At 42.4% G+C, this 25,851-nt stretch overlaps 1 protein-coding gene across 1 annotated transcript in view; it reads left to right on the top strand.

The window, feature by feature from the left end:
• SCN4A (sodium voltage-gated channel alpha subunit 4) overlaps positions 1–25,851 on the top strand; it is a 96,519-nt gene that overhangs the window by 28,617 nt on the left and 42,051 nt on the right. Inside the window, exons 2-8 of the mRNA XM_072111128.1 lie at positions 8,603–8,919; positions 11,093–11,210; positions 12,045–12,135; positions 14,734–14,862; positions 17,082–17,173; positions 23,474–23,761; positions 24,156–24,219. Coding sequence (XP_071967229.1) covers positions 8,662–8,919; positions 11,093–11,210; positions 12,045–12,135; positions 14,734–14,862; positions 17,082–17,173; positions 23,474–23,761; positions 24,156–24,219 — 1,040 coding nt within the window. The 5' untranslated portion in view covers positions 8,603–8,661. The remainder of the gene's footprint in view (positions 1–8,602; positions 8,920–11,092; positions 11,211–12,044; positions 12,136–14,733; positions 14,863–17,081; positions 17,174–23,473; positions 23,762–24,155; positions 24,220–25,851) is intronic.

The following is a 25,851-nucleotide window of genomic DNA, read 5'->3' on the forward strand; positions in this document are numbered from 1 at the left end:
GAAGAATGATAGGTCCTGGAAACTGTCATGGTGTCCATGATGGCGGCACCCATGCAAAGCTGCCAGAGGCATTTCAATAGTTAACACCCACGATCAGTGCGAGCACACCTACACCTACGCAACTCTACACCATGCAGGGCCGGAGCCGTCTGATGCATTATAAATCGAATTATAGTACACTTGCATATACTAGTGTACAGTGTCTGCTATACGGGTACATATAGATATATATATATATATATATATATATATATATATATATATATCATGTATGCTGCAGGATATAATATCATGAGTCTTCAGTTAGCAAAGTCTTGTCCGTGTACTTGGCAAATCGATCAGCCAGTGCATGATATTGGCAATGATAAGAATGTATTCATGATTAAGTGTGGGTTTGCAACATGAGGTGAGAAGAGGGACTTCTGTGTAATATCAGCTGCCTCCCTCAGATAATCCTGATTCCAGGAGGTGCTGAGACATCTACCAGAATTCTGAGCATAACACAGATATCTTAAGTATAGATTACACCCCCTGTATTGCAGGGCCTTCTGAATTGGTCTCTGAAAAGTGACGCTGTATGCAACCTCTCTGCAATGACAATGTAATGAACTGCTGTCTGTCTGATGATGTAGCATAAAATTGGAAATTCATTTGGGTTATTGATATTTTAAAATTTAAATGTTTAATTGCTTATAATGTTTAAAAAAAAGTTCCACTTCTTGATCCCATTTATATTTAGAATCACCTTTACTTTTATATTATATTAACCCATATAAGAGAGACATTGCTTGTTTGATGGCACATGGACACTCAATATTGATATTATAGATCTATAAACACTATTTGTGGGTTCTATAGATGATCGAATATATTTGTAGATTTTGTATGTATCTGATGCCTTTTAGGCACCAGAACGAATCACTCAAAGAATTTGTTTCGGATAAATCTTACGACAATAATGGATGTCTAACAGATATTTAAAAATGTCCATTGGTTCCCTTGGGCTCTACATCTGTATGTTACAGATCCATAACACAGCTGTGTGCATGGATGGTGGTACATAGACGCTCAAAGGGTGCATTTTATAGACCTATAGACACCCTACATGCCATAATTTGTGCTTGAATAATAGGGCACAATACCTCTATATTGTAGCATGACAAAAAAAACTTCCAAGCATCTCTACATACAATCAGAAGCACTCCATACTGTCATCTGTACAATACAGTTCGGTACAACTATGTGCATTGAGGATATCGCAAAAGTATACTTACAAAAGTCACCATTGATAAGAATACCTTTGCACACTGGTTTGTGACCAAATAACTATTGGCTATGGTTCACTAAACTATAATAATGTATAATGGACAACCTAATAGAGTTGACCCAAGTGACATGATAATGGCATAGCAATCACCAGTACACCCCAATCCTAACTGTTCCTGAGGACATGATAGAATTCCAGGGGCATGATGGCCAAAATGCCATTTCCAAGTACTTTAAAGGAATAGATTGGAATAAATCCATGTAAACTAACCTGTTCTCAATGATTAAATTAGGGTATAAAACTACATAAAGAACACCGTAACATGTACAGAAATATGTTTTTTTCCTTGCTCATACCAAGTGGCACCTGTCTGACCACACTGTACATCAAACTCCTCTCCTTGGCTATAAATAGAGTCTTGGTTGACGTTAAGATATGCTACTCAGATGATAATGATATGGGTGATACAGGCACCTGTTCTTAGATTGTACTATGTCTTACGCTCTGTGTACACATTGGCTAATTGAATCTCCAAGTTTTTGCTCACTACTCGTCACTGAATACTGGTCAGTATCTAGAATCTTTTTTTTTCAGGATTTCTATTTTTACATTTAAAAATTGTCCATTTATATTTTATTTTTACAGTGTTATAAAATGAATAAAATGAAGCATATGGGCTCAAAACTGGAATCTTCTTGTGTGATGGAGTACAGAGATTTCAGGCCCTGTGTTACCTCTGGAATGAATGAACAACTATTGAAATACCTGTAGATCTACCAATGGATATACACAATAGTATAACTTCACAATACATGTGACTGTAACAACAAGTTATTTCTCCTGACATCACCATATACATGTATGGGGAGAGAGAAGAAAACCTTATAGCATCTTAATGCCCATGAAAGTTAAGAACTGTGAATAGTAATATCTTACAGCTTGTATCATTTTAGGAGAAACATGAGCCAATAAGGCTGTATGTTTGATCACCTTATAGGTAGATTACCAAAAAAGATTACCATGAGATGAGTGGCTCGCTGATGGTTGCTTAGCTGCAGATGTCAATGTAGCTGTCACTGTATCACTGCATCCAGTGGACACATAAGCTCTGTAACTAAAGGTGTACTTTGTAATGTAACTTTAACCCCTTCCCGTGCCTTGACGTAACTGTACCTCATAAGGTATGGGTACATACCGCACCATGATGTACAGTGATATCATAGCGATCACCTGGTTTCAGAAAGCGAGCCAGGCTTCCAGAGTAACAGCTGGGGCAAAATAAAACATTAAAAAACATTTTTTTAAAAAATATATTATATTTAAATATAGATATACACTCACTGGACACTTTATTAGGTACACCATGCTGGTAACGGGTTGGACCCCCTTTTGCCTTCAGAACTGCCTCAATTCTTCGTGGCATAGATTCAACAAGGTGCTGGAAGCATTCCTCAGAGATTTTGGTCCATATAGACATGATGGCATCACACAGTTGCAGCAGATTTGTCGGCTGCACATCCATGATGCGAATCTCCCGTTCCACCACATCCCAAAGATGCTCTATTGGATTGAGATCTGGTGACTGTGGAGGCCATTTGAGTACAGTGAACTCATTGTCATGTTCAAGAAACCAGTCTGAGATGATTCCATCTTTATGACATGGCGCATTATCCTGCTGAAAGTAGCCATCAGATGTTGGGTACATTGTGGTCATAAAAGGATGGACATGGTCAGCAACAATACTCAGGTAGGCTGTGGCGTTGCAACAATGCTCAATTGGTACCAAGGGGCCCAAAGAGTGCCAAGAAAATATTCCCCACACCATGACACCACCACCACCAGCCTGAACCGTTGATACAAGGCAGGATGGATCCATGCTTTCATGTTGTTGACGCCAAATTCTGACCCTACCATCCGAATGTCGCAGCAGAAATCGAGACTCATCAGACCAGGCAACGTTTTTCCAATCTTCTACTGTCCAATTTCAATGAACTTGTGCAAATTGTAGCTTCAGTTTCCTGTTCTTAGCTGAAAGGAGTGGCCCCCGGTGTGGTCTTCTGCTGCTGTAGCCCATCTGCCTCAAAGTTCGACGTACTGTGCGTTCAGAGATGCTCTTCTGCCTACCTTGGTTGTAACGGGTGGCGATTTGAGTCACTGTTGCCTTTCTATCAGCTCGAACCAGTCTGCCCATTCTCCTCTGACCTCTGTAATCAACAAGGCATTTCCGCCCACAGAACTGCTGCTCACTGGATGTTTTTTCTTTTTCGGACCATTCTCTGTAAACCCTAGAGATGGTTGTGCGTGAAAATCCCAGTAGATCAGCAGTTTCTGAAATACTCAGACCAGCCCTTCTGGCACCAACAACCATGCCACGTTCAAAGGCACTCAAATCACCTTTCTTCCCCATACTGATGCTCGGTTTGAACTGCAGGAGATTGTCTTGACCATGTCTACATGCCTAAATGCACTGAGTTGCCGCCATGTGATTGGCTGATTAGAAATTAAGTGTAAACGAGCAGTTGGACAGGTGTACCTAATAAAGTGGCCGGTGAGTGTAGATTTAAGAAACATATTAAAAAAAATAATTAAAGGGGTTATCCGGGTTTTAAAAACTAGTGAGGGCCAGGCTGGGGAGGGCTATTTAAAAATAATAAACATCCACTTACCTCCTCCGGCGCTGCCGATGTCCCGTGCCGCGGTCCCTTCGATCCGTGCCCCTGTAAACAAAACGACGCACACAGGGAGTTCGATGTGGCCGGGTCCTCCCATCCGTCCCTATCTCCCAGCGTTGTAAGCGCTGGGAGATGGTGTCGGATGGGATCTTCCGGCCGGCCAGAAGCTCCCTGTGCGCCCTTGTAATGAAACCGGCGCACAGAGAAGACGGGCCGCGGCGCGGGACATCGGCAGTGCCGGACGAGGTGAGTACATGTTTATTATGTTTAAATTGCCTGCCCCAGCACTGCCCTCAGTAATTTTTAAAACCTGGATAACCCCTTTAAAGTCCCCTTACGCCCACATCCAATGTAAAAATCACATACAATATAAAAAGTGAAAATCTCCACGAAAACACTACACATTGGGTATCACCGCGTCCGTAACAACCCATGCAATACAATAAAATTGTTACTGAACCCGCAATAAACCTGGAAAAAAACACTAAAATTGTGATATTTTCACATCCAACCTCATGAAAAAAAGGATAAAAAGTGATCAAAAGTAGCATTTACTCCAACAACATGTTACCAATAAAAGGTACAGCTTGTCCTGCAAAAAACAAACCCTAAAATAGCTCTGTAAACAAAAAAATAATAAAAATGTTACTCCTCTTGGAAACATGGCGATGCGAAAACAAGCAAATGCGTTCTATATTCTGCAAAATAAGTCACCCATAAAATGCTGTATAAATGAGATATCACCGTAATCGTGGTGACCCGTAGAATAAAAATAACATATTATTTTTATGGTATGGTGAAGGGCCAATAAAATTGAATCTGCCTAAATTATGTACCTGAAAAGTGGATCTCATTTTGAAAAAAAATAAGTCCCCATATGTTCAAATTACAAAAAAAAAAACATTTTAAAGCTTGTAAAATGTGACAATACAAATCTGTTCTGAACATTGCTCCTCCAATTCTATGCTCAGCCGTGTGCCCATATATATCAAACTTTGTAGAGCTTTTCATCATTTAATCCTTTGTGAATGTTTAATTTATGTCTCAATTTAATGTACTGTCTTAAAAATTTACAGTTTGTGAATTGCACCTTTTGGTTTTAATCCCTGTGAAACACCTAAAGGGTTAACAAACTTCTTAAAGTCAGTTTTTCATACATTGACTGGTTTAGTTTCTTAATGGGATAATTTACAGGGTTTTATTATATAAGCCTCTTATATAAATTAAAGTGTTCCAAAGTTATAACCACTTACACAGGGCAGATCGAGCTTTGTCCTGAAACCCTAAAATGGCTTAGTCCTGAAGGGGTTAAGGAGTGGGCCACTTTCAGCAAATAATTGATTGATTGTTTGTGTAATGAAAAGTTATATAATTTTCCAATAAACTTAATTGTTAAACTCCAGTGGATAGAAACCAGTCCATAGTCATGGCTCATTATAACACACAGGGGCTTATTTATTAAGGGTCCGCGGATCACATTTCCGTCTGATATTTTCGAAGATTGCACGGCTGAGACAGGTATTTAGAAGGGGATTGTGTTGCACGCAATTAGATTTTGGTGCCGGCTTTCATGCAACAGAAATCTGGGGGTGGGGCAGTCCGTTGGACGATCCGTCGGATTCGGACTGAGCACGGGATTTCATTTTAAAATTGTGTCGCAAGACAATGCACTTACATGCGCCAGGAAGAAGATGATCAGGTGCACGATCTTAGTGAGTCTTGGCACTGTGCATTATTGTCGGAGCAATGCACTTTCTGTGAACTCCACGGCCGGGTAAGTAAATGTGCCCCACAATTCTTATTACCCTGCGTGATACTAACGATCACATGACCAGAGACTGATTTCTATCCACTGAAAGCAAACAATGAAGCTTCCTATAAAATGACAGCAAAGATCTAGAAAACTTTTAGAAATTGATACAGAAAGTATATTGGAGAATTAATATTACACAAAAATATCAATTATTTGCTTAAAGTGGACAATTCCTTTAATGTAAGGATACCTTTTATTTTCAGCACACATGGGCACAGATAAAAGCTTTCCACCCTCTTGGCTAGCATTCAAAAACTTTATATATATGCAATCTAGTCCTGTCAAGGAAAAGGAGGAGGTTATGGTTGCAGTTACAGTACAGATTTATTGGACTAGTAGTTCAGAACCGAGCCCATTCCTTTTTTCAGGTTGGGGAGGGGGGTACACTCGATACTGGTTACATCCCTTATATGAGCTGTACATTGCAGGTTTTCATTGGATTTGGCACTCTGCTAGCTACGTTTATTATGGATATGCTAAATGTGGTCTTTGATATCATTAAAAGACAAACTTGAAGATGAAGCCTGTTTCAAAAAAGAGCTACTTGGCTTGGAAGAGACAAGTCAAAGGACTGGCAGTAGTCCACATGCTTTATAATGTTTAAAGGAAGGTATCAGTTCACAGCTAATCCAGCCGACAGGAGAAAGGATCATTCCAGCATCAGATTGAATTTAGTAAGAAGCGGAAGCGAGGGCATTTTTAGGTGTACAAAATAGTAGGGAATGGGACGGAGTATGCAGAAGAGGGAGGGCTGCTTCAGGGACCCCGGATGTTAGTTTGTGCTCTGTCTTACTCCTGCTGTCCTCCTCATACGTCTCTTGCTTTATGCATCATTCCTTCTTCATAGGAATGAACAGAGTCATCAGGCTGGCGAAACTTGACCCCCCTTATGGGTGATCTAGGATGGCAGCTGAGGAGTGAGCCCTGTGCCTGGAATGGCTTCAGAGAGCCCAATGCTAAGAGGTCCTCATTTTCCCCTATCTGTGTCTTTACAAGACCAATGTAAACGTATAAACTGATTTATAACTTACTAAATATCCTAAAGGAGAAAAAGGTTATAAGAAGAGGTCTAATGAGTTAGAAATGACAGTACTTGTTAGTTTGAATGACACTTGAAACATCCGAATGTAGTTAACCTTTTATTTTGTAATCAGCATTGGGCTATAGCCACATGGCAATAGTGATAGTTACATACATCCCTTATCATAAAAAAATATTTTTGCCAATTTTGTTTGTATTTTTACCATTTTGTATTTACCGTAAAAGCTTTTTTTTCCAAATATTATTTGACATCAATATAGTTCTTGACAATCACATTCCTACAATTGTACTGGATGATAGTACAATAAATTGCACATAGTAGAAAAAAAAGAAAATGAATCAAAGGAGAGCAAAATAACAATACATATATTTAAAAGTATAACTGTACCTACTGCAAATATATATCATATAGTAAAATAAAAGAGTATTCTATTTGTTTGTCTTACTACATAGCGATTAAGATGTATAAGGTATGGGCTCTCTTAAGTGGCCGCACAAGGACACTCATGTTTGCTGGAAGGTGAGCTGATCCCCATTTCACATTCTCCATGGGCTCTCTTAAACAAGACCCCTTTATGTGCCAGGATGAATAACCTCCAAAATACCTCTCAACTGTCCCGGATTCGGCAGGACAGTGCTGGGCAGTGAGAGGCTTGTCCTGGGACATTAACTCTCTATAATTGAATACAATGATGGTAAGGAGAGCCGTCAGCTCTCCATATCATCATTATACCAATGTTACTGGAATGTTGAGCCGAGGATGTAATGACATCATTGCGACTATCAGTAATAGAGGTAGAAGCAGGGCTGCTGCAGGGGAACAGGAAGAGATAAGGAACAAATGTTTTTGTTTTACATAGAGAAACAGGAAGAGGACAGGGGCCACGGTGTGTTATGGGGGAGAAGGAGGACAGAGGCCACGTTGTGCAGAGGAGAAGGATGAGGAGGACAGGCGACACATTATGTAAAAGAGGAGGACAGGGGGCACATTGTGAAAAGGGGGGGGGGGGACAGGGGTTACATTGTGCAATGTGAGTAATATAAGGGGGTATTATACATATGGGTCTATATTATACAACTGGTCACTGGAAGGGGGCTTATACTATATGAAAATCCATTGAGGTGGATTTTATTGTAATCTAGGGGGTATGATGAGGCGTGAGGTAATGGGCTGGGCTTAGGGTTTTGCCCCTCTCTATGTCTTTTTCTGTCCCAAATGTTGGTAGATATGCAATAATGTTGACAGACGCTCATGTTTGCTGACTCAGACTGTCTTTTTAAATGGCCAGAATCTAGTACTACAGTTATTTAAGAATATGTATGGGTCAGAGCAACCATTTCAGATACCCCATCTACCATGTGCTGTAATAAGATTATGGACTTCCATTGTGACAGAGGGCTTGAATGTGACTACTACTCTTGCTATGTCCCTAAATGAACGCTACCCTATAAGACAGGACACCGTTCTCTAAATCTGATGCTCAGACCTGTTAGAGTTATAAGTTATATGAGAGGTGTCTTTGCTCTGGACTTTATAGTTAAACTGATCTGCCTGCCATGTATAGAGACAGATCAATGTCAGGGATCCCATACAAGTGGTTATCACTTGTCTACATTTAACCACTGCACTTCTGTGCTTTCTGAAAAGATCCTTATTTCCCTTGTAGAATGCCTTGTTTTTCATTACAGTTTCTGGACATTACTGGAACTGGCAATGTATGTTGCACTTTGTATCATTGTAGTAAGCTGCTGTTGTTTGAAAGTTCTCTGCTTGCTATGACTTTAATACATTTCTATTATGTTTTGTAGGTTTTAGATTCTGAGGCAGACACGCCAGATTATATCTCTCCTACATACAGAATGACAATATGGCCGGCAAAATGCTCCCTCCCGGCCCTGACAGCCTGCGGCGATTTACTAAAGAGAGTCTTGCAAAAATAGAAAAGCGAATCGAAGAGGAAGAGATACGGAAAGCCAAAAATATTGAGCTTCTTGAAGATGTGGTGCTTAAACCAAACAATGGATTGGAAGCTGGGAAGAATCTGCCACTTATTTATGGTGACCCACCACCAGAGCTCATTGGGGTTCCCCTGGAAGATTTGGATCCATTTTACAAAAACCAAAAGGTAAAGTGTAGACAGTTCACCATGATTCTGTACTTTTATTTATGTTGTTGAGGCTTAGAACAACATGTCTTCTTTCATCTATGGCTAGAGCAACTTATACTCCATTACTGTAGAATCACATCAAACATGGCATGGACACCCAATTCCTTATAAGGTTGTACAGGATTAAAAGTATAATTGTAGAATCCAAAAAACTGTACCAGATCCGTTTACCAATTTTTTAGGTTTTTGAAGCTGAGCTCCATTCACTTAGATTGAACTGCAATACCACACACTCCCTGAGAGAGGACATGAGCAGACAGGGATGTGAGTATCCAAAAATGTAAGGGAAAACTTCAAAATTGAGTCTGGGTTGGTATTTATGTAGGAAGCCAACACATTGCCAGGTCTGGGATAGAAGCTTGCATGGAGCCCCAAGTCGGTAGGGAGAACCCATTCACAAGTTGTCATATACGAATGTCACTGCACACTTTCCAACATAGGAGTCTGTGTTTGCCTACTTCTGGGAGGACGGTTGGGTTGTTGAATAACAATGTAAAGAGTCCAACAATCTCACTAACTCATCCTGAGACTTATCCCACGTGTGGAAAAAGTAGGGGGCCTAAAGACTGAACACAACTTAGCAGTAGACATGGGATAGTAATGAGGGCAGTTCTATCTCTAATTGCACCCTTCATTACTGGGGGGCTGTATATATGTATTATGTGGAGAGCTGTATATATATTCATTACTGGGGGGTTGAATATATACTTATTATTGGGGGCTGTATATATGTATTACAGGAAAAGCTGTATATATATTCATTACTGTGGGGGATATATATATTTATTACTGGGACTATATATATATATATATATATATATATATATATATATATATATATATTACTACATTTACTTTGATGAAAAACATTGTGGTGAGGGCCTCTTCCAGTTTGCCCCCAGGCACCTCCACCACCCTGTATCCAGGCGTGGCCCTTGTCATCCCAGTCTAAGGCAATATTCACACCGCCGTTGCCCGCCCGTACCGTACCGTAGCGGGCAACGGCAGTGTACGGGGAGAGGAGGAGGAGGTGAGCGCAGCTCACCCCCGCCCCTCTCCATAGCAACCTATGGCGCACGGCGCCGTATTACGGGAAAAGATAGGACAGGTCCTATCTTCTTCCCGGGTACGGAACGGTACGGTGCCGCACGTGTGCTGCACCGTACCACTCCCGTAGGGTGCCGTGCGCCCATAGAAGTGTATGGGGGACGTATATCGGCCGTATATACGTCGGCCGTATATACGTCCCCCATACGTTAGTGTGAATGTAGCCTAACACTGTTTTCCAGATTCTGCCATCTACCATGTAGGGTTCTTATTTGATGTCCGTAACACAGTTCCTGAACAGAATAACACAACAGGGCAGTTCCTGGACCTTCTCCATACAACTCATGATAAATCAACAGGGTCCGGCCACATAATAGTTGCTCCCATTGTGTTTATTTATTTTTTTACTGCTCTTATAAACCTTTCTTCTTTGTGGAGTACAGAATGTGAAGATCACGGTCAATACAGTCTTTTTAAACTGTTTTTTAAACAATAGTTCATGTCTTTAATGGTGAACCAGTCACCAGGAATGTCATTTTTAGCTGGTGACAGGTCCCAATAGCCTATGCTGTGCTGATTTCAAAAATGCCTTTGTCAGCATTATAAATAATTTCAGCATTTTATATATACATTTAATTCACATTACCTGGTCCTCCAAATGTTCTGAAACTGCAGATTGAAAGCAGGCAGAAGGAACACATACTTCATCCCTGAAGACGTGAATTCTAGACTTGTAGGGCTTATAACATTCATACAGCCCAGGGCCCATGGCAGTCTTAATCTGTCCCTATGGAGAGGGATGGTGTGGAGTAAAGGCAGGATGCATTAGATGACACAGACACACAGACTGCAGCTGCCCCTCCCCCAGGACTCACCACACGCTGCTGGCAGGGAGCCAGGTAATGTGAATTAAACTTATATAAAGTACTGAAATGATTCAGAATGTTGACAAAGGCATTTTAAAAATCAGCACAGTAAAGGCTATTGGAAGCTGTCACCAGCTAAAAATGACATTACTGATGATAGGTTTCCTTTAATGTCCCGCATTTCAGCTCAGTGTCTTAACTTGTTTATCTTTCCACAGACATTCATTGTTCTTAATAAAGGCAAAGCAATATTTCGATTTACTGCAACCAAAGCCATGTACCTACTGGATCCATTCAATCCATTAAGAACAGGAGCCATTAAAGTGCTGATCCACTCATATCCTTTATGTTGGTCTATTATCTTATTATTGCTAATTGACCCAGTTGTGTCATTAGATATATTGTGGGGAGTCAATTATCTTCTTAAACCCTGCAGTCATCAAAAAGTAGTATGCAAAATAATAGCCACAGGTCGCAGCCAACTGTGTCCACCAGATTATCATCATCCAAACTTCCACAGGCGGAGAGCTGTAATTTTGCAGACTTCCAAGTGAAGGTTTCTTAGCTGCTGGACCAATTTTCTTTTGCACAAAAAAATAAAAAGTCGGAGGAGGAAAAAATCTTTTTTTTTTCATTAATAACAAAAAAGGAGGAAACCCAATAGTAAATACCCCCCAATGTATGTACCGCACCAGGAAGGGCCACAATAGCAAAGATGCTGTGAATTAGATGCCATGTGTGCGAGTAGTTCAGGGCAGACAAATACAGTTGTATGCACAAGGGTAGACAAGTGGAAAAGTCAGAAGGACCATTGTAAAGCATTTTCCCTGTTTATATACAAGTTCATCAGGAAACTTAACTTACAATTATCTCATATTAATGGAAGTGGTGATATATTGTGGTGGTGCCCTAGGATAAATGCCCCAAGCCTTTATGTACTCTGTGAGCCACATTTAACTAATATTTGCAGATATTGTAGTGTACAATTTATTTTGGCTTCAATTGGGGGCCTTACAAGGTGAGCCACACATGGGAAACATAATAAAGGCAGGAACAAAGAAACATAAGCCCTTGAATTCTAGAAAAAGTTTAGCCAGCCAATGCAAATTTGTGAAGGATGCATAGTAATGATGCTTGTGTGATGGCTTATATTTCCTTAACTCATCTTCACAATATTCAGTTTTTTTATTATGATAACAATTTTGACAAATTGTGTTTTTATGACAATGAGTGACCCACCACCTTGGTCCAAAAATGTGGAGTAAGTAATATTCATTTACTTTCTATTAGATATTTATGCTTGATGAGATAATTATTCAAGATTCCATTAGCTGAAGCTTTGCCAAATTTTTTGAGTTTCAGTTACCAACCCAATACTTGAACCAATGTTACTCCAATTTGCCTGGAAATTGGGATAAAATCCCTCTCTAGTTCTGTAAAAACTGTTTTTTTTTAATTAAAAAAAGAATGCTATTATTGGGGTTAGGGTAAGTGTTAGAGTAAACCCTGGACCTAACTTCTGGAATGAATATCAGCAGTAGCAGTAGCTGCTGTATTGAAGGATTTGTCCAAAGCAAATCAGAAAAAAATTGGATACGATTTCGTGCCCGAAAAATTGTCAAAAATTGTGATTTGAATAAGTGAATAGGTCAGGGGATTAACAAAATGGTATGGCTTGTGTGGTGACCCCAGTATGCAGTGGTTATCACCTACCAAAAGTGATCCAAAGCAGGACAATTGGTCAGTCAGCGAAAGGGTCTTTGGTGTCAGTGATTTGCACTTTGGGGCATGTGGAACTGTGTATCCTCAGGCTGGACTCAATGAATATCATGTCCACTGCAGAAACAACAAGGGGAGGATGCAGTGACGTCTGTCCTGGCATTCAAGGAGATGTTACTCTGACATGTACCACCAACTTTAAGGACATCTACTACCAGATTTAGGGGTGGTAGAATGAAGATAAAATAAGCACGCCCCCTTCATTTATATTCACTCTACCGGCTGCAAGTACTGCAGACAGCTGGTGACGTCACCCGACTGTCTGCAGATCTTGCACATAAGCGTTAGTACTACACCTTGCTCAGCCGGCCGGAGACCTGTGCGGCTGTGCAAGAAGACACAGACCCGAGATTTGCAGACAGCTGGGTGAGGTCACTGCCTGTCTTCAACACTTGCGGCCGACGGAGTGAATATAAATGACAGGAGCGTGCATATTTTATCATCGGACGGAGCCAGGAGCCACTTGGCAAGCGGAGGCCTGAGCACCTCTGGCTCGTTTGCATATTTTTTTATTTTATTTTTATCAAAATCAAGCATGGATAAACCGGAGCACTTACTCATAGATCCAGACACCATTACTGTGGTATTCTTCTTATATGGCCTCCTTCCTTCTAAAATCAACATATCACATTATACTAATGAGCCTGAAAGGCTACTGGGCGGTTCTCAGAGCCCCTCTGTGCAGCAGATTCACAGGCTATTGCAGTATCCAAGGAGCACTTCCACCTCCCACTCTGTGCTGTGAACTGAGAACTGCCCAATTAGTCTTTCAGGCTCATTAGTATAATTTTAAAAGTTTATTTTAGAAGGGATTACAACAGTCAACAGTCTGGATCCATGTGTAAATGCCCCTGGTGTATCCATGCTTGATTTTGATGGTGAATTTCCTTTAAAGGGCACCTACCACCACAAATCTACCTATAAAGGTAGATCGGGTGGTAGGTGCACCAATGGGACGTGAGGATAGCCCTTTTAAGGGCTAATCCTCACGTCCCCGCAATTTTTTGGTAACTTTTATCTAACGTTTATGGTAATTTTATTATGCGGCTACTGGGGCGTGGAGTAGCCGCATCTGAGGTTACACGAGGCGGCTACTCCACGCCCCGGTAGCCTCTTTTCTCCTCCTACTTACCATCTTCGGCGCGCATGCGCAGAACAGCAGGCCCGCGCCTGTGCATGGTAAGATGGTAAGTAGGAGAAGAAAAGAGGCTACCGGGGCGTGGAGTAGCCGCCTCGTGTAACCTCAGATGCGGCTACTCCACGCCCCAGTAGCCGCATAATAAAATTACCATAAACGTTAGATAAAAGTTACCAAAAAATTGCGGGGACGTGAGGATTAGCCCTTAAAAGGGCTATCCTCACGTCCCATTGATGCACCTACCACCCGATCTACCTTTATAGGTAGATTTGTGGTGGTAGGTGCCCTTTAAACAGACCCAATACACCCCTTTATTGCAGCAGTATTTCCTAATATCAGTAGACTCTTTCTACAGGATAATGTTCCTGGTCACACTACAGATCCTGTTTAAGAATAGTTTGAGGAATATGCAAAAGTTTAAAAGTTTTAACTTTGCCTCCAAATACAAAGATCTCAATAAGATTGAGAATATGTGTTATTTTCTTCAGAAACAAGGCTGCTTTATGGATTTAAAATAAAGATTTTTAAAGCAGGGACTGTTTGTTGTATAAACCACCATCACTCCCCTCCTAAGACACAATTGTGTACTTACTTGTTAAAGGGGTTGGCCACTCATGATTTTTGTGATATGTGTTAGTGTGGGGGGCAGGATATTAGATAATTTACCAATATACATCTATTATAAGTTCTGCTCCGCTTTCTTGATATGTAAAGTGAAGCCATAAGTGTTTCACTTTGCATATCAAGAAAGCGGAACAGAACTTTTAATAAATGTATATTGGTAAATTATCTAATATCCTGCCCCCAACACTTACACACACATTACAAAAGCATGAGGTAAAGTGGTTGACCATTTTAAAACTTCTGTGACTATCTTCATAAAATGTCTGGTAAAATATTCTGGAAATTCTTGATATCCTTTTTCTATCTGTGGCATTCTAGGTACACATTTACAGGGATTTACACTTTTGAATCTTTGATAAAGATCTTTGCCCGAGGGTTTTGCATCGATAGTTTTACATTCCTCAGGGACCCATGGAACTGGTTGGATTTTTGTGTCATTGTAATGGCGTAAGTGGAAGGTAGTTTCTGTTGTGGTTACTAACTTGTTTACCCAAATGACTGATCTTTCCGCTTAATTTTTTTTACCAACTAATCAATTTCTGTTAATATGTTATTAATATTGTTCATGCATCCAGTATAATGGAGTCTTTCTAGTTTCCTCCACATTATACTTACTAAACAATTACCATGTGCAAGTCTATAACGCTCCAGAATCTATATCCTCAGCTGTAATCTTATAGAAGAGATTATTGTAAGAAAAATATGCTTTACACATTACCTGTGAGCAACACAGTACAGTGAAACTAATTAAAGTATAAACTATTTTCTTTTTTACTCTTTGAATCACATATACGTATAATCATATACTCCATTTCGTCTCATCTGTTTTTTTCTCCTGATTGTAGAATTTTTATTTTATTTAATGTTCATCATTCAGGTGACTGACATCTTGACTAAGCTTCTCCATTGCACTGTTTAACATGGGTTACAGCATGGTCATGAACAAAAATACTGTAGTTACGAAAGAAAGACATGCCAGTAGTGGTGACATGTTCTCTATAAGGAGGACTTTATGTAAAAAACCTGTACTTGCTGATAAGAGTATTTCTATAATTGGCTCCAATGGCATGTTGGTCAGGCATGTCCATAAATCACAACAGTGGAGGTCATTTGAGCAACCATCTTTTGTCTAAGTAGTATCAGTTCTTGTTAATTCAGAACATTTATGGTGGATTCTAGATCACTAACTCTTGACTGATGTGACCCTTTGACATCAGCAAATTACATCAACAAATCCTACTACGGAAATATGCCTTTAACTTTGGACATGACTCATGTCATACCAATGTCTGTAAGGTTTCATAAATCCCCTCATGACATTTAAGTCTTTTGCTAAACATTCTACGACTTTATTATGTCAATACTATAGCCATGGCTGTGCTTTTGGATTGATAAACCGTTAAAATGTGTGATTATTCACTGGGGAAAAGTCTGATCTAGTCATTTATAGCTGTTTTATCATCCATGACAATACCAGCAGTCCATATGTGAAGTCTTGTTGGCCAAGATCCAGAATCCAGTGTACAAAAATAATCTTGCTATCTAATAAATGTTCTTTAATTCATATTAACACATATTATGAGTATTAACATGTATATACTCGAGTATAAGCCGAGGCACCTAATTTTACCACCAAAAAGTGGGAAAACCTATTGACCCAAGGAGAAGCCTAGGGTGGGAAAGGCATTGGTCACAGCCTCCAAATTATATACCCAGCATGTCCCCAGTAGTATATAGCCAACCCCCAGTAGTATATAGCCAGCCCCCAGTAGTATATAGCCAGCCAGCCCCCAGTAGTATATAGCTAGCCACTACCCAGTAGTATATATCCACCCAACCCCCTGTAGTATATAGCCAGCCAGCCCCCAGTACTATATACCCTGCCAGCCTCCAGTACTATAAAGCTAGCCAACCCCCTGTAGCATTTAGCCAAACAGCTCCCTGTAGTACATAACTAGCCCCCTGTAGTAAATAACCATCCCTCTGTAGTATATTTCCCTCAGTATGCCCAGCATATAAAAAAAAACCTACCTTTCTGATGCCCAGGCAGGTCTTCTTCTTACTTTACCTGCGACAGTGCCAGCTCCAGGTCAGCGACAGGTCAGCGACAGGTCCATGTGTACTGCCCTACGGGCGCACGAACTATGATGTCAGTAGAGGTCGTGCGCATGGACCTGTCACTTGTCGCCAGCACACATGAAGAAGAGGACTTGCCTGGGGCGTCCTCAGTACTCAGTTTATTTTTTTTATATACCTGAGTATAAGCTGAGTGGGGAATTTTTGTGCTGAAAAACTTGGCTTATACTCTAAAATATACAGTATATGCATGGCTTTAATTTTATAAACCGCTGTTTGGATATGAAAACTGAGCTCTGATTGGTTGCCATGAGCATCTATATCAGTTCTGCTCTCAGACACTTCTGTAAGTAGCTGTAATAATCCATCCATAGGCTTTTGTGCCTATATACAGTATATGCTTCACACAAAGTCATACAAAGATTTTTTACAGTGTATTACGTTGCCAAAGCAGCGGCCATAGATTGGTTTGTGTCTTAGCTAATCTGCTTGACCTAGTCATTGCTTGGGTTGTGGCTGCTTGGCATTAGGTTCCTGTATGTCAGCCAAACAGAATACAGTATGTCCATGTTTTCTTATTTTTTTTCTAGTTATACTACAGAATTTGTAGATCTGGGGAATGTGTCTGCTCTCAGGACATTCCGTGTCCTACGTGCGCTTAAAACAATTACTGTAATTCCAGGTTTGTATTATTTCATATCCTATTTATGGTTTATCAACTAAAGATGATATTTTCTTTCCCTTTAGAAGAAATATTTTGAATGATTCCATTAGTGACCACCTAATGGCAACTAGGCCTCCTATATTCATCATAACTAGGAGGCTGTGTGGCAGCCTACAGTCCTTACAGCTCTGTACTGTGTACCTATAGACACACCTTACATGGACAACATAATAATAATAATAATAATTCTTTATTTATATAGCGCACACAGATTACGCAGCGCTGCACAAGCATGACAAATTGGTAACATACCTCCCAACCGTCCCGTTTTGGGCGGGACAGTCCCGTTTTTTAACCCTTGTCCCGCCTGCACGGACCGTTAAGTGAAAGTCCCGGTTTTTTTGCGGTTTCACGGATTTTTCCGTTTTGTCCCGCCCCCGAGTCCCGCCCCCCCCGAGTCCCGCCCCCGAGTCCCGCCCCCGAGTCCCGCCCCCGTCCTGCTCAGGATACAGAGAAGCCAGGGGGCGGGGTGCAGCGTCCTCCTCCTCCTCTCCAGCTCCCGGGCTGTCTGCTGCAGAGCCGGCACCTCCCCCATCCCCTCCCCTGGGAGGCAGAGCCCTCCCTGTCCTCAGGCTGCCACTTGCAGGCACATGGATGGATGGATGGATGGAGCAGTGCAGAGTGTCATGTTCTCTGCACTGCCCCTGCACAGCAGCCCCAGGGGATCAGCCTCCGTGCAGGCAGGAGCTCTCCAGCTCTGCTACATCAATGGCTCCCTGCCCCCACCTCCTCCTGCTCCTCACTGAAGTTCGTCTGATGAAGCAGAGCCGAGTGTGTGCAGCTGCTGCAGTGTGATAACAGGTACTCTACAGTGACTGCAGGCAGCAGCTAAAGGGTTAAACACTTTCCTCCATAGACCCCCTGCCCCCATCCCTAACCCCCCCAGTGCCCTTCTATTCTGCTTTTATTGTACCATATACTTAATCCCTTAACCCCTTAAGGACGCAGGGTTTTTCTCTCATTTCTCGCTCTCCAACTTCAAAAATCCATAACTTTTTCATGTTTCCGTGTACAGACCTGTGTGAGGGCTTATTTTGTGCGTAACAAATTTTACTTTCCCGTAATGTTATTTATTTTAACATGCCGTGTACTGCGAAGCTGCAAAAAATTCCAAATGTGGAAAAATTTTTTTAAAAAACCGCACATGTCACGTTCTTGTGGGCTCAGTTTTTTCGACTTTGACTGTGCACTCAAAATAACACCTCAGCTTTATTCTTTGGTTTGGTGCGATCGCGGTGATACCGGATTTATAGGTTTTATTGTGTTTTAATACATTTTCAAAAATTAAACGCATGTGTGCAAAAAAAAAAAAAAAAAAAATTTTTGCCATCTTCTGACGCTAATAACTTTTTCATATTTCGGTGCACGGAGCTGGGGGTGGGGTCATTTTTGGCGTTTTCATTGCTACCATTTTGAGGTCTGTGCGACATTTTGATCATTTTTAATTTCATTTTTTATGTGATGTAAAAAGGTGTAAAAGTCGCATTTCGGACATTTGGGCGCCATTTCCCGCCTCGGAGGTCACCGCCGCCCATAACCGTTTTTATATTTTGATAGATCGGGCATTTTGGGACACGGCGATACCTAATATGTTTGTGATTTTTACTGTTTATTATGTTTTATATCCGTTCTAGGGAAAGGGAGGTGATTAGAATTTTTAATATTTTATAAATTTTTTTTATTTTTAAAACCTGTTTTTTCTTTTTTTTCCACTATTTCTTAGACCATCTACGGTACATTAACCCTAGATGGTCAGATCGCTCCTACCATATACTGCAATACTTCTGGCTCATTGTAACGAACCTGCAGAAGCCATGTAGCCTCGTGTCAAAAGAAGACCCGAGGCTACCACGGCAAACGATCGCCGCCCCCGATGACGTTCGGGGGCACAGCGATCGTAAAAAAGACTTTGCCGGCGACAATGACCGACTGCGGTTATTAGCGGTGGGGGTTTTCTGCAACATGCAAAACCCCCCACCTTGTATGAAGAAGACTCAGCCCGTGAGCCCTCTTCATACACTCCTTATACTCTCTGCGTCGTAGAGCTACGGCGCAGAGCGTTAAGGGGTTAAAGGGGTTTTCCCACAAATACAAGTTAGGCCCTATCCATAGGACAGGGCTTAACCTGCTGATGTGTGGGGGTTTCAGTGATGTGACCCCCATAGATCATGAAAACAAGGGGTCTGTTGGGGTCCACATAAGGTCCATGTCATCGCTCTATGACAGTAATGGAGCAGAATGGTCATACACGGCCGCCTGCTCCATTACTCTGACGGAACAATTTTTGCGTTTCCATATTTCACTCCCCACTTTCAAAAATCAATAACTTTTTTATTTTTCCACGTACAGAGCTGTGTGCGGCCTGTTTCTGCGTAACAAATTATACTTCCTAGTGACAGTATTAAATATTCCAGGCCCTGTACTGGGAAGCGGGAAGGAAAATATCAAATGTGTTTTTTATGGCTTTCACTGCGCGCTCAATAGGACTCCTCCCCTTTACTGCGCTCCATAGGACCCCTCCCCTTTACTGCGCTCCATAGGACCCCTCCCCTTTACTGCGCTCCATAGGACCCCTCCCCTTTACTGCGCTCCATAGGACCCCTCCCCTTTACTGCGCTCCATAGGACCCCTCCCCTTTACTGCGCTCCATAGGACCCCTCCCCTTTACTGCGCTCCATAGGACCCCTCCCCTTTACTGCGCTCCATAGGACCCCTCCCCTTTACTGCGCTCCATAGGACCCCTCCCCTTTACTGCGCTCCATAGGACCCCTCCCCTTTACTGCGCTCCATAGGACCCCTCCCCTTTACTGCGCTCCATAGGACCCCTCCCCTTTACTGTGACAACGAGCATGTCCCCCCCCTAGACAACGAGGATTTCCCCCCCTAGACAACGAGCATTTCCCCCTGCTAGACAACGAGCATGTCTCCCCCTGACCCCTAGACAACGAGCATGTCCCCCCCCAAGACAACGAGCATGCCCCCCCCCCCTAGACAACGAGCATGTCCCCCCCCCAGACAACGAGCATTCCCCCCCCTAGACAACGAGCATGTCTCCCCCCTACTCCTAGACAACGAGCATGTCCCCCCCCTAGACAACTAGCATTCCCCCCCCCCCCTAGACAACGAGCATGTCCTCCCCTGTGGCTGCGTGCCCTTTTTTGTGTGTTTGTGTTATTTTTGTCTTCCAGGACCGTGCCTGCTGTGGACTGCTTCGGATTCGAAGGATTACGTCTATGACCGACATTTCTAACAAATAAAATGGTCAACGAGGGTGTGTCTGCGTCTTTTGTTCAATAAAATTTTCTGAAAACGGTGTGATTATTTATTTTTTTGCGACACTCTTCATAGTTTGCCGTAGTAGTGGTGCCGGCTAGGTGACGGTGCTCATTACTAAGGGCTGGCCTTAGTGTTTGCCTTAATTTTTTTGGCAAATTCACACTAACGCCCATACCATTACCCCGGTACCCACCGCCACCAGGGGTGCCGGGAAGAGCCGGGTACAAACCAGTACCTGACCGTCTATAGATGGTCAGGTAGTGGGGCGGCTGCAGGCTGTTATTGTTGCGCTGGAATAGCCCCCTAACAGTGGCCTATCCCAGCTCAGTAATGGCGGCTGCTGCTGCTTTTTTGTATCTGGCTGATTTGAAAAATAGGGGCACCCCATGCCGTTTTTTCTTCAAATTTTTGACAAAAATATGCGTGGGGTCCCCCCTTTAAAGGGGGCTCCCAGGCTGTTTCCCCCATTTTTACAAAAAAATGGGGGGGAAAAACGGCATGGGGTGCCCCTATTGTTCAAATCAGCCTGATACAAAAAAGCAGCAGCAGCCTGCCATTACTGAGCTGGGATAGGCCACTGTTAGGGGGCTATTCCAGCGCAACAATAACAGCCTGCAGCCGCCCCAACACCTGACCATCTATAGACGGTCAGGTACTGGTTTGTACCCGGCTCTTCCCGGCACCCCTGGTGGCGGTGGGTACCGGGGTAATGGTATGGGCGTTAGTGTGAATTTGCCAAAAAAATTAAGGCAAACACTAAGGCCAGCCCTTAGTAATGAGCACCGTCACCTAGCCGGCACCACTACTACGGCAAACTATGAAGAGTGTCGCAAAAAAATAAATAATCACACCGTTTTCAGAAAATTTTATTGAACAAAAGACGCAGACACACCCTCGTTGACCATTTTATTTGTTAGAAATGTCGGTCATAGACGTAATCCTTCGAATCGGAAGCAGTCCACAGCAGGCACGGTCCTGGAAGACAAAAATAACACAAACACACAAAAAAGGGCACGCAGCCACAGGGGGGGACAGGCTCGTTGTCTAGGTGGGGGACATGCTTGTTGTCTAGGGGGGGGGGACATGCTCGTTGTCTAGGGGGGGACATGGTCGTTGTCTAGGTGGGGGTACATTCTCGTTGTCTAGGTGGGGGTACATGCTCGTTGTCTAGGGGGGGGTACATGCTCGTTGTCTAGGGGGGGGCATGCTCGTTGTCTAGGGGACATGCTCGTTGTCTAGGGGGGGCATGCTTGTTGTCTAGGGGGGGCATGCTCGTTGTCTGGGGGGGACATGCTCGTTGTCTAGGGGGGGGCATGCTCGTTGTCTGGGGGCGGACATGCCCGTTGTCTGGGGGGGACATGCTCGTTGTCTGGGGGGGACATGCTCGTTGTCTAGGGGGGGGCATGCTCGTTGTCTGGGGGCGGACATGCCCGTTGTCTGGGGGGGACATGCTCGTTGTCTAGGGGGGGACATGCTCGTTGTCTAGGGGAGGACATGCTCGTTGTCTGGGGGGGGCATGCTCGTTGTCTAGGAGGGCATGCTCGTTGTCTAGGGGGAGTGGAATATGCCCCCCAATTATATACATAAATATACATTGGTGCCAGTGGATGCGTTGAAGGTATGAGCAGTGGCGTGGCCAGGGGGTGTGGTTATGGGGCGTGGCTAGGGTGTGGCTTCTGTGGGTAAAAAAATCGCCGCGGCGCGCTTCGCGCGCCGCCATTTTGTCCCTCTTTCTCCTCCACAAAAGTTGGGAGGTATGTTGGTAATGCTTGACAAAGGTTGTCGGGTCCGGCCGGAAGCTGCTCCGGCGGCCATGTTTGTTTACATGGCGCCCGGACCGGAGCGACAGCAGCGCTGGATACCGGAGGGCACCGGAAGGTAAGTACATCTTTATTGTTTTAGGCAGCCCGCTCCCGGCCACATATAGTTTTTTTTCAAAACTCGGACAACCCCTTTAACCCCTGTTATAAACCGTGACTTAAATGGTTAACACCAAGCTATTAGTGTCAGTTTCCCAGATTCACACCTCCCTGCCTGTTGTCTCCTGTATCCTTTACACAAATTGTCTATGTTTGTTTCCTTACTTCCCTGACCCTCTATAACCTCATGTGCTTACTCATATCCCTTATTTAGAGCTTGATCATGTCTCTGCTTTAGTTACTTAGATGCCAGAAATCTCTTCCTTATTTGTTGCTACTGTGGCACCAGCATATACTGCAGCATTGTACAGAGATGGTTCTTGATCTGTAATGATATAATTCCTCAGGAATATATGCTTCCTCTGTGTCAAAATGTGACAGCGAAGAAGAGCATGGCTGCATTCATATTATCTACATAACTAGGCAACCAGGAATCAGATCCAAAGGCCTGGAAATAAACAGGACCCAAGGGAGCGTTGTGCGATTAGTTCTGCCATGTGGTGTTAACTAGTGCAGCCCATGTGATTATCATGGCTAAGCTGCATGTAAGAGAGACACCGTGTGGCATCTGTTCTATTACACAGACGTAGATACAGAGTAGTGGTGTGTAGTGGTATACAGTACAGATTACTGTGTTTTACTGTAACTGTTGTGATCTTCTTATACTTAATATACATGGCCTCCTTTCTAATAAAATAAACTTTTACAATTATGCTAATGAGCCTCCAGGGCTCAGACACCCTCCCTTCTACCTGCTCTAGCCTCACAGACTGTTACATCTGAGTAAGTGCCCCTCATGGTCGATTTTGCAACAGTGTAACCCCTTGTAAAGCTATAGCATGGATGGGCTCCAGCGATGCCCGCCCAAGAGCCTATCTGGCTCATTATCATAATTTTAAAAGTTGATTTAAGATGAATAACAAATGTAAGAAGATTACTACAGTGCTTGGATCTATCAGTCTCTAGGGGCGGCATTCTCATCCTTTCTCAAGATTTCATATTTGCACTAGATCATGTTATGTGAGCATAAAGATAACATATATTTAAATTGTACTTATTCCAGGCTTGAAGACAATTGTTGGAGCCCTCATTCAATCTGTGAAAAAGCTGTCAGATGTAATGATTCTCACAGTCTTCTGTTTGGCTGTTTTTGCACTTATTGGTCTTCAGCTGTTTATGGGAAATCTGAGACAGAAATGTGTCCGCTGGCCGCCCCCTGAAGAAGCCATTGAATATTACACAAACCTCACCATAAGTTCTATGGATTTTGATGACAACTCAACGTTATACAATAACACTGACATGTTTGCTAACATATCCATCGATTGGTCTGACTACCTCAATGATGAATGTGAGTCAAAAAACTAACTTATTACAAATTTCAATATCTTTATCCTCCTTAATGGAGGGGTGTATCTGTTTAGCTAGTATCCATTAGCTAGTATGAGATAATTCACATTTACACTTCTTGCGGTCAATGCATTTAGAAAATAAAACAAATAAAATTGAGCAGACAAACAATCAACATTCTGAATTTTTGAGAACACTGAGCTTATTTTTTTTTTACCAAGAAAAACCTATTTTTCTATTATGAGTAGAAGCAGTAGTAACTTATTGCCATATACACATTGTAACATTGGGCTTCAAAAAAGAGAACATTCACTATAAAAATAAGTATTAGCTTATTAAATAATACTTTATGTCAAGTTTTACAGATTTGTTCTTCATTCACTGTGTCCATGTAGCCAACTTCTACTACTTGGAGGGAGCGCTGGATGCTCTTCTGTGTGGGAACAGCAGTGACGCCGGGTGAGTGTCATATACTTTCATGGGTGAACAATATGAAATGTTGATAAAGGAAACCTGTATCCATGAATGAGTGTAATGTGCAAGTAGCATGTTACAGACCTATTAATGATTGGAAAGCTGAAGCAGACCTATCAGTGATTGGAAACTCAGGGAAGTAGACCCATCAGTGATAGGTGTACTTCCCTGAGTTTCCTATTACTGATGGGTCTACTTCCCTGAGTTTCCTATCAGTGATAAGAAACTCAGGAAAGTAGACCTATCAGTGATAGTAAGCTCAGGGAAGTAGACCTATCAGTGATAGGAAACTCAGGGAAGTAGACCTATCAGTGATAAGAAACTCAGGGAAGTAGACCTATCAGTGATAGGAAACTCAGGGAAGTAGACCTATTAGGGATTGGAAACTCAGGGAAGTAGACCTATCAGCGATAGGAAAGTCAGGGAAGTAGACCTATCAGTGAAAGGAAAGTCAGGGAAGTAGACCTATCAGTGATAGGAAAGTCAGGGAAGTAGACCTATCTGATTGGAAAGTCAGGGAAGTGGACCTATCAGTGATAGGAAACTCAGGGAAGTAGACCTATCAGTGATAAGAAACTCAGGGAAGTAGACCTATCAGTGATAAGAAACTCAGGGAAGTAGACCTATCAGTGATAGTAAGCTCAAGGAAGTAGACATATCAGTGATAGGAAACTCAGGGAAGTAGACCTATCAGTGATAGTAAGCTCAAGTAAGTAGACATATCAGTGATAGGAAACTCAGGGAAGTAGACCTATCAGTGATAGGAAACTCATGGAAGTAGACCTATTAGGGATAGGAAACTCAGGGAAGTACACCTATCAGTGATAGGAAAGTCAGGGAAGTAGACCTATCAGTGATAGGAAAGTCAGGGAAGTAGACCTATCAGTGATAGGAAAGTCAGGGAAGTAGACCTATCAGTGATAAGAAACTCAGGGAAGTAGACCTATCTGATTGGAAACTCAGGGAAGTAGACCTATCAGTGATAGAAAACTCAGGGAAGTAGACCTATCAGTGATAGGAAACTCAGGGAAGTAGACAAATCTGATTGGAAAGTCAGGGAAGTAGACTTACCAGTGATAGAAAACTCAGGGAAGTAGGCCTATCAGTGATAGGAAACTCAGGGAAGTAGGCCTATCAGTGATAGGAAACTCAGGGAAGTAGACCTATCAGTGATAAGAAACTCAGGGAAGTAGACCTATCAGTGATAGTAAGCTCAAGGAAGTAGACATATCAGTGATAGGAAACTCAGGGAAGTAGACCTATCAGTGATAAGAAACTCAGGGAAGTAGACCTATCAGTGATAGGAAACTCATGGAAGTAGACCTATTAGGGATTGGAAACTCAGGGAAGTAGACCTATCAGTGATAGTAAAGTCAGGGAAGTAGACCAATCAGTGATAGGAAAGTCAGGGAAGTAGACCTATCAGTGATAGGAAACTCAGGGAAGTAGACCTATCAGTGAGAGGAAAGTCAGGGAAGTAGACCTATCAGTGATAGGAAACTCAGGGAAGTAAACCTATCTGATTGGAAACTCAGGGAAGTAGACCTATCAGTGATAGAAAACTCAGGGAAGTAGACCTATCAGTGATAGGAAACTCAGGGAAGTAGACCTATCAGT

The sequence above is a fragment of the Engystomops pustulosus genome, chromosome 6, assembly GCF_040894005.1.
Source record: "Engystomops pustulosus chromosome 6, aEngPut4.maternal, whole genome shotgun sequence".
Lineage (NCBI taxonomy): Eukaryota > Metazoa > Chordata > Amphibia > Anura > Leptodactylidae > Engystomops > Engystomops pustulosus.